Source organism: Mustelus asterias, chromosome 2 (assembly GCF_964213995.1).
Source record: "Mustelus asterias chromosome 2, sMusAst1.hap1.1, whole genome shotgun sequence".
Lineage (NCBI taxonomy): Eukaryota > Metazoa > Chordata > Chondrichthyes > Carcharhiniformes > Triakidae > Mustelus > Mustelus asterias.
The window spans coordinates 1,781,200-1,796,284 of NC_135802.1; the positions used below are offsets into that span (position 1 = coordinate 1,781,200).

Below are 15,085 nucleotides of genomic sequence, written 5' to 3' on the forward strand. Positions count from 1 at the left end.
CTAGTTACTGCCTGCCAATTTGAAAAGCACCCATTAATTCCTACTCTTTGTTTCCTCTCTGCCAACCAGTTTTCTATCCATCTCAATACAAAGAACAAAGAAAATTACAGCACAGGAACAGGCCCTTCGGCCTCCAAGCCTGCACCAACCATGCTGCCCGACTGAACTAAAACCCTTCTAGGGACCATATCCCTCTATTCCCATCCTATTCATGTACTTGTCAAGACGCCCCTTAAAAGTCACGACCGTATCCGCTTCCACTACCTCTCCCGGCAACGGGTTCCAGGCACCCACTACTCTCTGTGTTAAAAATCTGCCTCGTACATCTCCTTTAAACCTTGCCCCTCGCACCTTAAACCTGTGCCCCCTCGTAATTGACTCTTCCACCCTGGGAAAAAGCTTCTGACTATCCACTCTGTCCATGTCTCTCATAGAAATCATAGAAACCATGGAAACCCTACAGTGCAGAAGGAGGCCATTCGGCCCATCAAGACTGCACCGACCACAATCCCACCCAGGCCGTACCCCCACATATTTACCTGCTAATCCCTCAAACCCACGCATCTCAGGACTCTAAGGGGCAATTTCTAACCTGGCCAATCAACCTAACCCGCACATCTTTGGACTGTGGGAGGAAACCGGAGCACCCGGAGGAAACCCACGCAGACACGAAGAGAATGTGCAAACTCCACACAGACAGTGCCCCAAGCCGGGAATCGAACCCAGGTCCCTGGAGCTGTGAAGCAGCAGTGCTAACCACTGTGCCACCGTGCCGCCCCTCTCATAATCTTGTAGACTTCTATCAGGTCGCCCTCAACCTCTGTCATTCCAGTGAGAACAAACCAAGTTTCTCCAACCTCTCCTCATAGCTAATGCCCTCCATACCAGGCAACATCCTGGTAAATCTTTTCTGTACCCTCTCCAAAGCCTCCACATCCTTCTGGTAGTGTGGCGACCAGAATTGAACACTATATTCCAAGTGCGGCCTAACTAAGGTTCTATAAAGCTGCAACATGTCTTGCCAATTTTTAACCTCAATGCCCCGGCCGATGAAGGCAAGCATGCCATATGCCTTCTTGACTACCTTCTCCACCTGCGTTGCCACTTTCAGTGACCTGTGTACCTGTACACCCAGATCCCTCTGCCTATCAATACTCTTAAGGGTTCTGCCATTTACTGTATATTTCCTATCTGTATTAGACCTTCCAAAATGCATTACCTCACATTTGTCCGGATTAAACTCCATCTGCCATCTCTCAGCCCAAGTCATCAACTGATCTATATCCTGCTGTATCCTCTGATGGTCCTCATCACTATCCGCAAATCCACCAACCTTTGTGTGGTCCGCAAACTTACTAATCAAACCAGTTACATTTTCCTCCAAATCATTTATATATATTACAAACAGCAAAGGTCCCAGCACTGATCCCTGAACATAGAACATAGAACATTACAGCGCAGTACAGGCCCTTCGGCCCTCGATGTTGCGCCGACCAGTGGAACCAATCTAAAGCCCCTCTAATCTACACTATTCCAATATCATCCATATGTTTATCCAATAACCATTTAAATGCTCTTAATGTTGACGAGTCCACTACTGCTGCAGGCAGGGCATTCCACGCCCTTACTACTCTCTGAGTAAAGAACCTACCTCTGACATCTGTCCTATATCTCTCACCCCTCAATTTAAAGCTATGTCCCCTCGTGCTAGCCATCACCATCCGAGGAAAAAGGTTCTCACTATCCACTCTATCTAATCCTCTGATCATCTTGTATGTCTCTATTAAGTCACCTCTTAACCTTCTTCTCTCTAACGAAAACAGCCTCAAGTGCCCCAGCCTTTCCTCATAAGACCTTCCCACCATACCAGGCAACATCCTAGTAAATCTCCTCTGCACCCTTTCCAACACTTCCACATACTTCCTATAATGTGGCGACCAGAACTGTACGCAATACTCCAAGTGCGGCTGCACCAGAGTTTTATACAGCTGCAACATGACCTCCTGGCTCCGAAACTCAATCCCTCTACCAATAAAAGCTAACACTCCGTACGCATTCTTAACAACCCTATCAACCTGGGTGCCAACTTTCAGGGATCTATGCACATGGACACCGAGATCTCTCTGCTCATCCACACTACCAAGTATCTTACCAATGGCCCAGTACTCTGTATTCCTGTTACTCATTCCAAAGTGAATCACCTCACACTTTTCCACATTGAACTCCATTTGCCACCTCTCAGCCCAGCTCTGCAGCTTATCTATGTCCCTCTGTAACCTGCAACAACCTTCCGCACTGTCCACAACTCCACCTACTTTAGTATCGTCCGCAAATTTACTAACCCATCCTTCTACGCCCTCATCCAGGTCATTTATAAAAATGACAAACAGCAGTGGCCCCAAAACAGATCCTTGCGGTACACCACGAGTAACTGAACTCCAGGATGAACATTTCCCATCAACCACCACCCTCTGTCTTCTTACAGCTAGCCAGTTCCTGATCCAAACCGCTAAATCACCCTCAATCCCATGCCTCCGTATCTTCTGCAATAGCTTACCGTGGGGAACCTTATCAAACAATTTACTGAAATCCATATACACCACATCAACTGCTTTACCCTCATCCACCTCTTTGGTCACCTTCTCAAAGAACTCAATAAGGTTTGTGAGGCACGACCTACCCTTCACAAAACCGTGCTGACTATCCCTAATCAAATTATTCCTTTCCAGATGGTTATAAATCCTATCTCTTATAATCCTTTCCAAAACTTTGCCCACAACAGAAGTAACGCTCACTGGTCTATAATTACCAGGGTTGTCTCTACTCCCCTTCTTGAACAAGGGGACAACATTTGCTATCCTCTAGTCTTCTGGCACTATTCCTGTAGACAATGACGACATAAGGATCAAAGCCAAAGGCTCTGCAATCTCCTCCCTAGCATCCCAGAGAATCATGGGATAAATCTCATCCGGCCCAGGGGACTTATCTATTTTCACACTTTCCAGAATTGCTAACACCTCCCCCTTATGAACCTCAATCCCGTCTAGTCTTATAGTCTGTATCTCAGTATTCTCCTCGACAACATTGTCTTTTTCCTGCGTGAATACTGACGAAAAATATTCATTTAGTGCCTCTCCCATCTCTTCAGGCTCCACGCACAACTTCCCACTCCTGTCCTTGACTGGCCCTAATCTTACCCTAGTCATTCTTTTATTCCTGACATACCGATAGAAAGCTTGAGGGTTTTCCTTGATGCTACCTGCCAAAGACTTCTCATGTCCCCTCCTGGCTCTTCTTAACTCTTTCTTTAGGTCCTTCCTGGCTAACTTGTAACTCTCAAGCGCCCTAACTGAGTCTTCACGTCTCATCTTAACATAAGTCTCCTTCTTCCTCTTCACAAGAGATTCAACCTCCTTAGTAAACCACAGTTCCCTCACTCGACCACTTCCTCCCTGCCTGACAGGTACATACTTATCAAGGACACCCAGTAGCTGTTCCTTGAACAAGCTCCACATTTCAATTGTGCCCATCCCCTGCAGTTTCCTTCCCCAACCTATGCCAGCTAAATCTCGCCTAATCGCATCAGAATTTCCTTTCCCCCAGCTATAACTCTTGCCCTTCGGTATATACCTATTCCTTTCCATCGCTCAAGTAAATGTAACCAAATTGTGGTCACTATCACCAAAGTGCTCCCCTACCTCCAAATCTAACACCTGGTCTGGTTCATTACCCAGTACCAAATCCAATGTGGCCTCACCTCCTGTTGGCCTATCTACATACTGCGTCAGGAAGCCTTCCTGCACACATTGGACAAAAACTGGCCCATCTAAAGTACTCGAACTATAGCTTTTCCAGTCAATATTTGCAAAGTTAAAGACCCCCTTTAGTCTTTAACTTTGCAAATATTGACTGGAAAAGCAACTACCCTGTTACTTTCGGTCCTATCCAGAATCATCTTTGCAATCCTTTCCTCTACATCTCTGGAACTTTTCGGAGGCCTATAGAAAACACGTGGAGGCGTTAGAGAGAGTGCAGAGAAGGTTTACCAGGATGTTGCCTGGTATGGAGGGTCTTAGCTATGAGGAGAGATTGGGTAAACTGGGCTTGTTCTCCCTGGAAAGACGGAGAATGAGGGGAGATCTAATAGAGATGTACAAGATTATGAAGGGGATAGATAGGGTGAACGATGGGAAGCTTTTTCCCAGATCAGAAGTGACGTTCACGAGGGGTCACGGGCTCAAGGTGAGAGGGGCGAGGTATAACTCAGATATTAGAGGGATGTTTTTTACACAGAGGGTGGTGGGGGCCTGGAATGCGCTGCCAAGTAGGGTGGTGGAGACAGGCACGCTGACATCGTTTAAGACTTACCTGGATAGTCACATGAGCAGCCTGTGAATGGAGGGATACAAACGATTGGTCTAGTTGGACCAAGGAGCGGCACAGGCTTGGAGGGCCGAAGGGCCTGTTTCCTGTGCTGTACTGTTCTTTGTTCTTTGTTTGTTTGTTCTAACTCCCTGAATTTCTGCCTTACATCCCCATCCCTTTTCCTATCTATGTCTTGGGTGCCTATGTGAACCATAACTTGGGGCTGGTCCCTCTCCCCCTTAAGGATCCCGAAAACACGATCCGAGACATCATGGACCCTGGCACCTGGGAGGCAACACACCAATCGTGAGTCCCTCTCGTTCCCACAGAATCTCCTATCTGTCCCCCTAACTATGGAGTCCCCAATGACTAATGCTCTACTCCGCTCCCCCCTTCCCTTCTCAGCAACAAGGACAGACTCTGTGCCAGAGACCTGTACCCCATGGCTTCCCCCTGTTAAGTCCCCCCCCCCCCCCAACAGTATCCAAAACGGAATACTTGTTATACAGAGGAACAGGTGATCCAGGGGATCGCTGCTCTGACTGCTTCTTCCCACTTCGAGCCATCACCCACGTATCATCATTTCTAGGAGTAGCTACCTCCCTGTAGCTTCTATCTATAGCTGCCTCTGCGGCCCGAATGATCCTGAGTTCATCCAGATCCAGCTCCAGATCCCTAACACGGTCTTCAAGGAGCTGGAATTGGGTGCACTTCCTGCAGGTGTACTGAGCCGGGACACTGGTGTCCCTCACCTCAAACATCCCACAGGAGGAACATTGCACTGCCTGCACTGACATCCCTGCTACTTCCCTTACTGAGAAACAAAAGAGGGAGAGAATAAAAGCTGGCCTGCTCTCACTCCAAGTCTTTTTTTTTAGGTTAGAGGAGGGGGAGGGTGGGGGACTCTACACGTGTAGAGTCTTTTTTTTTTAGGTTAGAGGAGGGGGGAGGGTGGGGGACTCTACACGTGTAGAGTCTTTTTTTTTTAGGTTAGAGGAGGGGGAGGGTGGGGGACTCTACACGTGTAGAGTCTTTTTTTTTTAGGTTAGAGGAGGGGGGAGGGTGGGGTCTCAACACGTGAAGAGTCTCTGGTTACCCCCTCGTTCAAATTTATTGGGCAAAAAAAACCTTCCCAGGCCTCCCTGCGGCCAATTCCGGTTTCCTGTTTAACTGCAAAAAAAACACCACTAAAAAGTAAGGTAAAAAAAATCATTCTTACCCTCAGCCACTCCTGGTACGAATCGCTCCCTCTCTACTTTGCTCCGGTGGAACATTGAACGCCACTTGTCACGCCACCAGTCTGCCATGAGGGACCTTGTCAAAGGCCTTACTGAAGTCCATGTTGACAACATCCACTGCCCTACCCTCATCAATCATCTTCGTCACTTCCTCGAAAAACTCAATCAAGTTCGTGAGACACGACCTCCCCTTCACAAAACCATGTTGCCTCTCACTAATACGTCCACTTATTTCCAAGTGGGAATAAATCCTGTCTCAAAGAATCCTCTCCAATAATTTCCCTCCCACTGATGTAAGGCTCACCGGCCTGTAATTACCTGGATTATTCTTGCTACCCTTCTTAAACAAAGGAACAACATTGGCTATTCTCCAATCCTCTGGGACCCTCCCTGTAGCCAGTGAGGATACAAAGATTTCTCTCAAGGCCCCAGCAATTTCCTCCCTTGCCTCTCTCAGTATTCTTTCTACTTTCCTTGTATTCCACACTTGCTTCGTGTGTTCCCAGCCTCCTAGCTTTGACAAATGCTTCCTTTTTCCCTTTGACTCGGCTCACAATATCTGTCATTATCCAAGGTTCCCAAAACTTGCCATACTTATCCTTTATCCTTACAGGAATGTGTCGGTCTTGAATCCCTCCCACATGCCAGATGTTGATTTGCCCTCAAACATCTGCCCCCAATCTACGTTCTTCAGTTCCTGCCTAATATTGTTGTAATTAGCCTTCCCCCAATTTAGCACCTTAACTTGAGGACTACACTTATCTTTATCCATCAGTACCTTAAACTTCCACTTCCACTTCCCCCAATCCCCATGCGCTATAATCTTGCACGATAATCTCTTGTCCGGAACGTTGTCAAAAGCTTTCTGAAAGTTCAAATATACCACATCGACTGGCTCCCCTTTGTCAACTCTACTAGTTACATCTTCAAAGAATTCCAACAGATTTGTCAAGCCTGATTTCCCCTTCATAAATCCATGCTGATTCTGTCTGATCCTGCCACTGCTTTCTAAATGCTCCGCTATAAAGTCCTTGATAATGGATTTGATCATTTTCCCCACTACCGATGTTAAGCTTACTGGTCTATAATTCCCTGTTTTCTCTCTACCACCCTTTTTGGATATTGGAGTGACATTCGCTACCCTCCAATCTGCAGGGACTGTTCCAGAACCTATAGAATCCTGGAAGATGACCACCAATGCATCCACTATTTCTGGAGCCACTTTCTTAAGTACTCTGGGATGTAGATTATCAGGCCCTGGGGATTTATCCACCTTCAATCCCATCAACTTTCCCAGCATCATTTCTCTATTAATATTGATCTCTCTCAGTTCTTCCCTCTCACTAAATCTTGCATTCTCCAACATTTCTGGTATCTGATTTGTTTCCTCTTTTGTGAAGACAGAACCAAAGTATGTATTCAGTTGCTCGGCCATTTCTTTGTCCCCTATTATACATTCCCCCGTTTCTGTCTGTAGAGGACCTATATTTGTCTTCACCAACCTCTTTCTCTTCACGTTTCTATAGAAACTCTGAGTGTCAGTCTTTATGTTCCCTGCAAGCTTACTTTCGTACTGTATTTTCCCCTTCTTAATCAATCCCTTGGTCCTTCTTTGCTGAATTCTAGACTGCTCCCAATCCTCAGACCTATTATTTTTCTTGGCCAATCTGTATGCTTCTGCCTTAGATCGGATTCTCTCTCTAATTTCCTTTGTAAGCCATGGATTGGCCCTCTTACCCATTTCGTTTTTGTGCCAGACAGGAATAAACAGTTGCTGCAGTTCCCCCATGTGTTCCTTGCGTGTTTGCCAGTGTCTATCCACTGTCATCCCTTTCAGTAACTCTCCCCAATCTATCAAGGACAACTGACGCCTCATATCCTCATAGTTTCCTTCATTAAGATTCAGCACCCTGGTCTCCGAATCAACTACTTCACTCTCCATCTTGATAAAAAATTCTATCATGTTCTGGTCGCTCATCCCCAAGGGGTCTCGTACAGCGAGATTGGCAATGATTCCCTTCTCATTACACAGTACCCAGTCTAAGATGGCCTGCTCTCTGGTTGGTTCCTCCACAGATTGGTCAAGAAAACCATCCCGTAAACACTCCAGGAATTCCTCCTCTACGGCATTGTGGCTAATTTGAGTTGCCCAGTCTATGTGCAGATTAAAATCACCCATGATCACCGATATTCCCTTATCACATGCATCTCTAATTTTGTGTTTAATGCCATTCCCAACATCGCCACTGCAGTTTGGGGGTCTGTATATGACACCCACGAATGTTTTTTGCCCCTTGGCAAAATGGACGGGAGAGGTTCCGGAGGATTGGAGGATTGCAGATGTGGTCCCTATATTCAAGAAAGGGAACAGGGACAGCCCGGGAAATTACCGACCGGTGAGTCTAACCTCAGTGGTTGGTAAGTTGATGGAGAGGATCCTGAGAGACAGGATTTATGATCATCTAGAGAAGTTTAGTATGATCAAAAGTAGTCAGCACGGCTTTGTCAAGGGCAGGTCGTGCCTTACGAGCCTGGTTGAGTTCTTTGAAAATGTGACCAAACACATTGACGAAGGAAGAGCGGTGGATGTGGTCTATATGGACTTCAGCAAGGCGTTCGATAAGGTCCCCCATGCAAGACTTCTTGAGAAAGTGAGAGGGCATGGGATCCAAGGGGCTGTTGCCTTGTGGATCCAGAACTGGCTTGCCTGCAGAAGGCAGAGAGTGGCTGTGGAGGGGTCTTTCTCTGCATGGAGGTCAGTGACCAGTGGAGTGCCCCAGGGATCTGTTCTGGGACCCTTGCTGTTTGTCATTTTCATAAATGACCTGGATGAGGAAGTGGAGGGATGGGTTGGTAAGTTTGCTGACGACACCAAGGTAGGTGGTGTTGTGGATAGTTTGGAGGGATGTCAGAAGTTGCAGCGAGACATAGATAGAATGCAAGACTGGGCGGAGAAGTGGCAGATGGACTTCAACCCGGATAAGTGTGTGGTGATCCATTTTGGCAGATCCAATGGGATGAAGCAGCAGTATAATATGAAGGGTACCATTCTTAGCAGTGTAGAGGATCAGAAGGACCTTGGGGTCCGGGTCCATAGGACTCTTAAATCGGCCTCGCAGGTGGAGGATGCGGTCAAGAAGGCGTACGGCGTACTGGCCTTCATTAATCGAGGGATTGAGTTTAGGAGTCGGGAGATAATGCTGCAGCTTTATAGGACCCTGGTTAGACCCCACTTGGAGTACTGCGCGCAGTTCTGGTCACCTCATTACAGGAAAGATGTTGAAGCCATTGAAAGGGTGCAGAGGAGATTTACAAGGATGTTGCCTGGATTGGGGGGCATGCCTTATGAGGATAGGTTGAGGGAGCTTGGTCTCTTCTCCCTGGAGAGACGAAGGATGAGAGGTGACCTGATAGAGGTTTACAAGATGTTGAGAGGTCTGGATAGGGTAGACTCTCAGAGGCTATTTCCAAGGGCTGAAATGGTTGCTACGAGAGGACACAGGTTTAAGGTGCTGGGGGGTAGGTACAGAGGAGATGTCAGGGGTAAGTTTTTCACTCAGAGGGTGGTGGGTGAGTGGAATCGGCTGACGTCGGTGGTGGTGGAGGCAAACTCGTTGGGGTCTTTTAAGAGACTTCTGGATGAGTACATGGGATTTAATGGGATTGAGGGCTATAGATAGGCCTAGAGGTGGGGATGTGATCGGCGCAACTTGTGGGCCGAAGGGCCTGTTTGTGCTGTGGCTTTCTATGTTCTATGTTCTCAACTCTGCCCATACAGACTCCACATTGTCAGAGCTAATATCCTTTCTCACTATTGTGTTAATTTCCTCTTTAACCAGCAGTGCCACTCCAACACCTTTTCCTTTATCCCTGTCCTTCCTAAATATTGAATACCCTGGGACATTCAATTCCCACCCCTGGTCACCCTGCAGCCATGTCTCCATGATCCCAATTATATCATATCACACACTCTTGTTACAGATTAGAGGGTGAGATTCTCCACTTTGGGTGTTTTGGTGTGAGTTCTCAGAGGGGGAATCAACCTCCACTTTAGAACAGAGGTGACAACATTCTCAGGGTGCTTGGAGAGGAAGGACCACCACAAACAAACTGATACCGTCCTGATGTAAGCACTGCATTCTAAATGATCCTTTCCTCTCACTGACTTCTATATCCAGATTCACAAGGAAATTAAAAAACACAAGCAAAGAATGGAATCTGTTCAGTCCTGGCTCGAGGAGTTCCACCCAAACAGTGAGAATGGCAACAGGACCAGACTCTCCGTAAGTCAAATGCTTTAAAAACAGGAACTGGACTTCAGTGCAGAGGGAGCTTTAATCTGTATCTAACCCCATGCTGTACCTGTCCTGGGAGTGTTTGATGGGGACAGTGTAGAGGGAGCTTTAATCTGTATCTAACCCCGTGCTGTACCTGTCCTGGGAGTGTTTGATGGGGACAGTGTAGAGGGAGCTTTAATCTGTATCTAACCCCGTGCTGTACCTGTCCTGGGAGTGTTTGATGGGGACAGTGTAGAGGGAGCTTTACTCTGTATCTAACCCCGTGCTGCACCTGTCCTGGGAGTGTTTGATGGGGACAGTGTAGAGGGAGCTTTACTCTGTATCTAACCCCGTGCTGTACCTGTCCTGGGAGTGTTTGATGGGGACAGTGTAGAGGGAGCTTTACTCTGTATCTAACCCCAGGCTGTACCTGTCCTGGGAGTGTTTGATGGGGACAGTGTAGAGGGAGCTTTACTCTGTATCTAACCCCGCACTGTACCTGTCCTGAGAGTGTTTGATAGGGTACAGTGTTGAGGGAGCTTTACTCTGTATCGAACCCCGTGCTGTACATGTCCTGGGAGTGTTTGATGGGTACAGTGTAGAAGGAGCTTTACTCTGTATCTAACCCCTCGCTGTACCTGTCCTGGGAGTGTTTGATGGGGGACAGTGTAGAGGGAGCTTTACTCTGTATCTAACCCCTCGCTGTACCCTTCCTGGGAGCGTTTGATAGGGGACAGTGTAGAGGGAGATTTACTCTGTATCTAACCCCATGCTGTCCCTGTCCTGGGAGTGTTTGATAGGGGACAGTGTACAGTGAGCTTTACTCTGTATCTAACCCTGTGCTGTACCTGTCCTGGGAGTGTTTGATGGGGACAGTGTAGAGGGAGCTTTACTCTGTATCTAACCCTGTGCTGTACCTGTCCTGGGAATGTTTGATGGGGACAGTGTACAGTGAGCTTTACTCTGTATCTAACCCTGTGCTGTACCTGTCCTGGGAGTGTTTGATGGGGACAGTGTAGAGGGAGCTTTACTCTGTATCTAACCCCGTGCTATACCTGTCCTGGGAGTGTTTGATGGGGACAGTGTAGAGGGAGCGTTACTCTGTATCTAACCTGCTCATTGTTCCACAGGAGCAGGCTGAGAGTAAGGGAGTGTGTTCCTGCATGTGATTTATTTATTTATTTTTCAGTTAAATTTGTGTTAAAAATCGGAGGGTTTTTTTGCAAAACAGGAAGTAGGCCCAGGAAAAGCCTGGGAAGGTTTTTGGAGGGTTTAAAAGCAGGCCGCACCTTTGTGCGGGCAGCGTCGGGAGCGGGGAGCAGAGTGAGAGCTGACGGGCTTTGGCTCATCGGGCTTCGGCGTAAACAGGCAGAGGTGGGGTAGGTTTAGACAGTTTTTTTTCTGTGTCATTGGAAGAAAGGGGGAATTATGAGTGTGAGGCCAGTTTGTTGTTCTCAGTGTCTGATGTGGGAGGTCCTGGAGTCAGCTAGCCTCCCGGACGTCCATATCTGCGCCAGGTGCGTCGAACTGCAGCTCTTAAGGGACCGTGTTGGGGAACTGGAGCTGCAGCTCGATGACCTTCGTCTGGTCAGGGAGAATGAGGAGGTGATAGATAGGAGTTACAGGCAGGTGGTCACACCGGGGCCACGAGAGACAGACAAGTGGGTCACGGTTAGGAAGGGGAAAGGTCGGGTACTAGAGAGTACCCCGGTGGCTGTGCCCCTTAACAATAAGTACTCCTGTTTGAGTGCTGTTGGGGGGAGCAGCCTACCTGGGGGAAGCAACAGTGACCGTGCCTCCGGGGCAGAGTCCGGCCCAGCAGCTCAGAAGGGGAGGGAAAGGGAGGATGAACAAACTGACCACAGCACCAAGGTACAGGGAGCTGTTCAAGTGGGGGGAGAAACAAACAAATGTAGTAGAAATTGGGGATAGTACACTTTTGGATGCTGTTGGGGGGGGGGGGGGTACTTAGCAGGGGTAAGCCATGGTGTACAGGTCACTGGCTCAGAGTCTGTCCTTGTGGCTCAGAAGGGAAGGGGGGAGAGGAATAGAGGATTAGTCATTGGGGACTCCATAGTTAAAGGGACGGAGAGGAGATTCTGCGGGAACGAGAGAGACTCGCGGTCGGTGTGTTGCCTCCCAGGAGCCAGAGTCCACGATGTCTCGGATCGTGTTTTCGAAATCCTTAAGGGGGAGGGGGACCAGCCCCAAGTTGTGGTTCACATCGGCACTCAAGACATAGGGAGGAAAGGGGATGGGGATGTAAGGCAGAAATTCAGGGAGTTAGGGTGGAAGCTTAGAGCGAGAACAAACAAAGTTGTTATCTCTGGTTTGTTACCCGTGCCACGTGATCATAGAATCATAGAAACCCGACAGTGCAGAAGGAGGCCATTCGGCCCATCGAGTCTGCACCGACCACAATCCCACCCAGGCCCTACCCCCATATTTACCTGCTAATCCCTCTAACCTACACCTCTCAGGACCCTAAGGGGCAATTTTTAACTTGGCCAATCAACCTAACCCGCACATCTTTGGACTGTGGGAGGAAACCAGAGCACCCGGAGGAAACCCACGCAGACACGAGGAGAATGTGCAAACTCCACACTGATGGTGAGGAGAGGAATAGGGAGAGAGAGCAGTTGAACACGTGGTTACAGGGATGGTGCAGGAGGGAGGGTTTCAGATACCTGGACAATTGGGGCTCTTTCTGGGGTAGGTGGGACCTCTACAAACAGGATGGTCTGCACTTGAACCAGAGGGGTACCAATATCTTGGGGGGGAAATTTGCTAATGCTCTTCGGGAGGGTTTAAACTAATTCAGCAGGGGGGTGGGTACCTGAATTGTAGATCCAGTGTACAGGAGGTTGAGAGTAGTGAGGTCATGGATGAGGTTTCAGGGTCGCAGGAGTGTACTGGCAGGCAGGAAGGTAGTTTGAAGTGTGGATACTTCAACGCCAGGAGCATCTGGAATAAGGTGGGTGAACTTGCAGCATGGGTTGGTACCTGGGATTTCGATGTTGTGGCCATCTCGGAGACATGGACAGAGCAGGGACAGGAATGGTTGTTGCAGGTTCCGGGGTTTAGATGTTTCAGTAAGTGCAGGGAAGGTGGTAAAAGAGGGGGAGGTGTGGCATTGTTAGTCAAGGACAATATTACGGTGGCAGAAAGGACATTTGATGAGGACTCGTCTACTGAGGTAGTTGGGCTGAAGTTAGAAACAGGAAAGGAGAGGTCACCCTGTTGGGAGTTTTTTATAGACCTCCGAAAAGTTCCAGAGATGTAGAGGAAAAGATTGCAAAGATGATTCTGGATAGGAGCGAAAGTAACAGGGTAGTTGTACTGGGGGACTTTAACTGTACAAATATTGACTGGAAAAGCTATAGTTCGAGTACTTTAGAGGGGTCGGTTTTTGTCCAGTGTGTGCAGGAAGGCTTCCTGACGCAGTATGTAGATAGACCAACAAGAGGCGAGGCCACATTGGATTTGGTACTGGGTAATGAACCAGGCCAGGTGTTAGATTTGGAGGTAGGTGAGCACTTTGGTGACAGTGACCACAATTTGATTACATTTACTTTAGCAATGGAAAAGGATAGGTATATACCAAAGGGCAAGAGTTATAGCTGGGGGAAAGGAAATTATGATGCGATTAGGCGAGATTTAGGTGGCATAGGTTGGGGAAGGAAACTGCAGGGGATGGGCACAATTGTAATGTGGAACTTGTTCAAGGAACAGCTACTACGCGTCCTTGATAAATATGTACCTGTCAGGCAGGGAGGAAGCAGACGTGTGAGGGACCCGTGGTTTACTAAGGAGGTTGAATCTCTTGTGAAGAGGAAGAAGGAGACTTATGTTAAGATGAGACGTGAAGGCTCAGTTAGGGTTCTTGAGAGTTACAAGTTAGCCAGGAAGGACCTAAAGAAAGAGTTAAGAAGAGCCAGGAGGGGACATGAGAAGACGTTGGCAGGTAGGATCAAGGAAAACCCTAAAGCTTTCTATAGGTATGTCAGGAGTAAAAGAATGACTCGGGTAAGATTAGGGCCAGTCAAGGACAGGAGTGGGAAGTTGTGCGTGGAGTCTGAAGAGATAGGAGAGGCACTAAATGAATATTCTTCATCGGTATTCACACTGGAGAGGGACAGTGTTGTCGAGGGGAGTACTGAGATGCAGGCTGTTGGACTGGATGGGATTGATGTTGATAAGGAGGAGGTGTTAGCAATTCAGGAAAGGGTAAAAATAGATAAGTCCCCTGGGCCAGATGGGATTTATCCTAGGATTCTCTGGGAGGCTCGAGAGGAGATTGCAGAACCTTTGGCTTTGATCTTTGTGTCGTCATTGTCTACAGGAACAGTGCCAGAAGACTGGAGGACAGCAACTGTTGTCCCCTTGTTCAAGAAGGGGAGTAGGGACAACCCTGGTAATTATAGACCGGTGAGCCTAACTTCTGTTGTGGGCAAAGTATTGGAAAGGATTATAAGAGACAGGATTTATAATCATCCAGAAAGGAATAATTTGATTAGGGATAGTCAGCACGGTTTTGTGAAGGGTAGGTCGTGCCTCACAAACCTTCTTGAGTTCTTTGAGAAGGTGACCAAAGAGGTGGATGAGGGTAAAGCGTTTGATGTGGTGTATATGGATTTCAGCAAAGCGTTTGATAAGGTTCCCCATGGTAAGCTTTTGCAGAAAACATGGACACATGAGATTGAGGGTGATTTAGCGGTTTGGATCAGGAATTGGATAGCTGTAAGAAAACAAAGGGTGGTGGTTGATGGGAAATATTCATCCTGGAGTTCTGTTACTAGTGGTGTACCGCAAGGATCTGTTTTGGGGCCACTGCTGTTTGTCATTTTTATTAATGACTTGGATGAGGGCGTGGAAGGATGGATTAGTAAATTTGCGGATGACACTAAAGTCGGTGGAGTTGTAGACAGTGCGGAGGGAAGTGGCAGGTTACAGAGGGACATAGATAAGCTGCAGAGCTGGGCTGAGAGGTGGCAAATGAAGTTTAATGCGGAAAAGTGTGAGGTGATTCACTTTGGAAGGAGTAACAGGAATACAGAGTACTGGGCTAATGGTAAGATAGAACATAGAACAGTACATAGAACAGTACAGCACAGAACAGGCCCTTCGGCCCACGATGTTGTGCCTTGGTAGTGTGGATGAACAGAGGGATCTGGGTGTCCGTGTGCATAGATCCCTGAAAGTTGG

General features: G+C 47.8%; 1 protein-coding gene across 2 annotated transcripts in view; it reads left to right on the forward strand.

The window, feature by feature from the left end:
* LOC144504518 (uncharacterized) overlaps positions 1 to 15,085 on the forward strand; it is a 152,700-nt gene that overhangs the window by 74,365 nt on the left and 63,250 nt on the right. For both annotated transcript variants that reach the window (XM_078229917.1, XM_078229927.1), the window contains exon 6: positions 9,782 to 9,886. In XM_078229917.1, the coding sequence (XP_078086043.1) occupies positions 9,782 to 9,886 (105 nt within the window). The remainder of the gene's footprint in view (positions 1 to 9,781; positions 9,887 to 15,085) is intronic.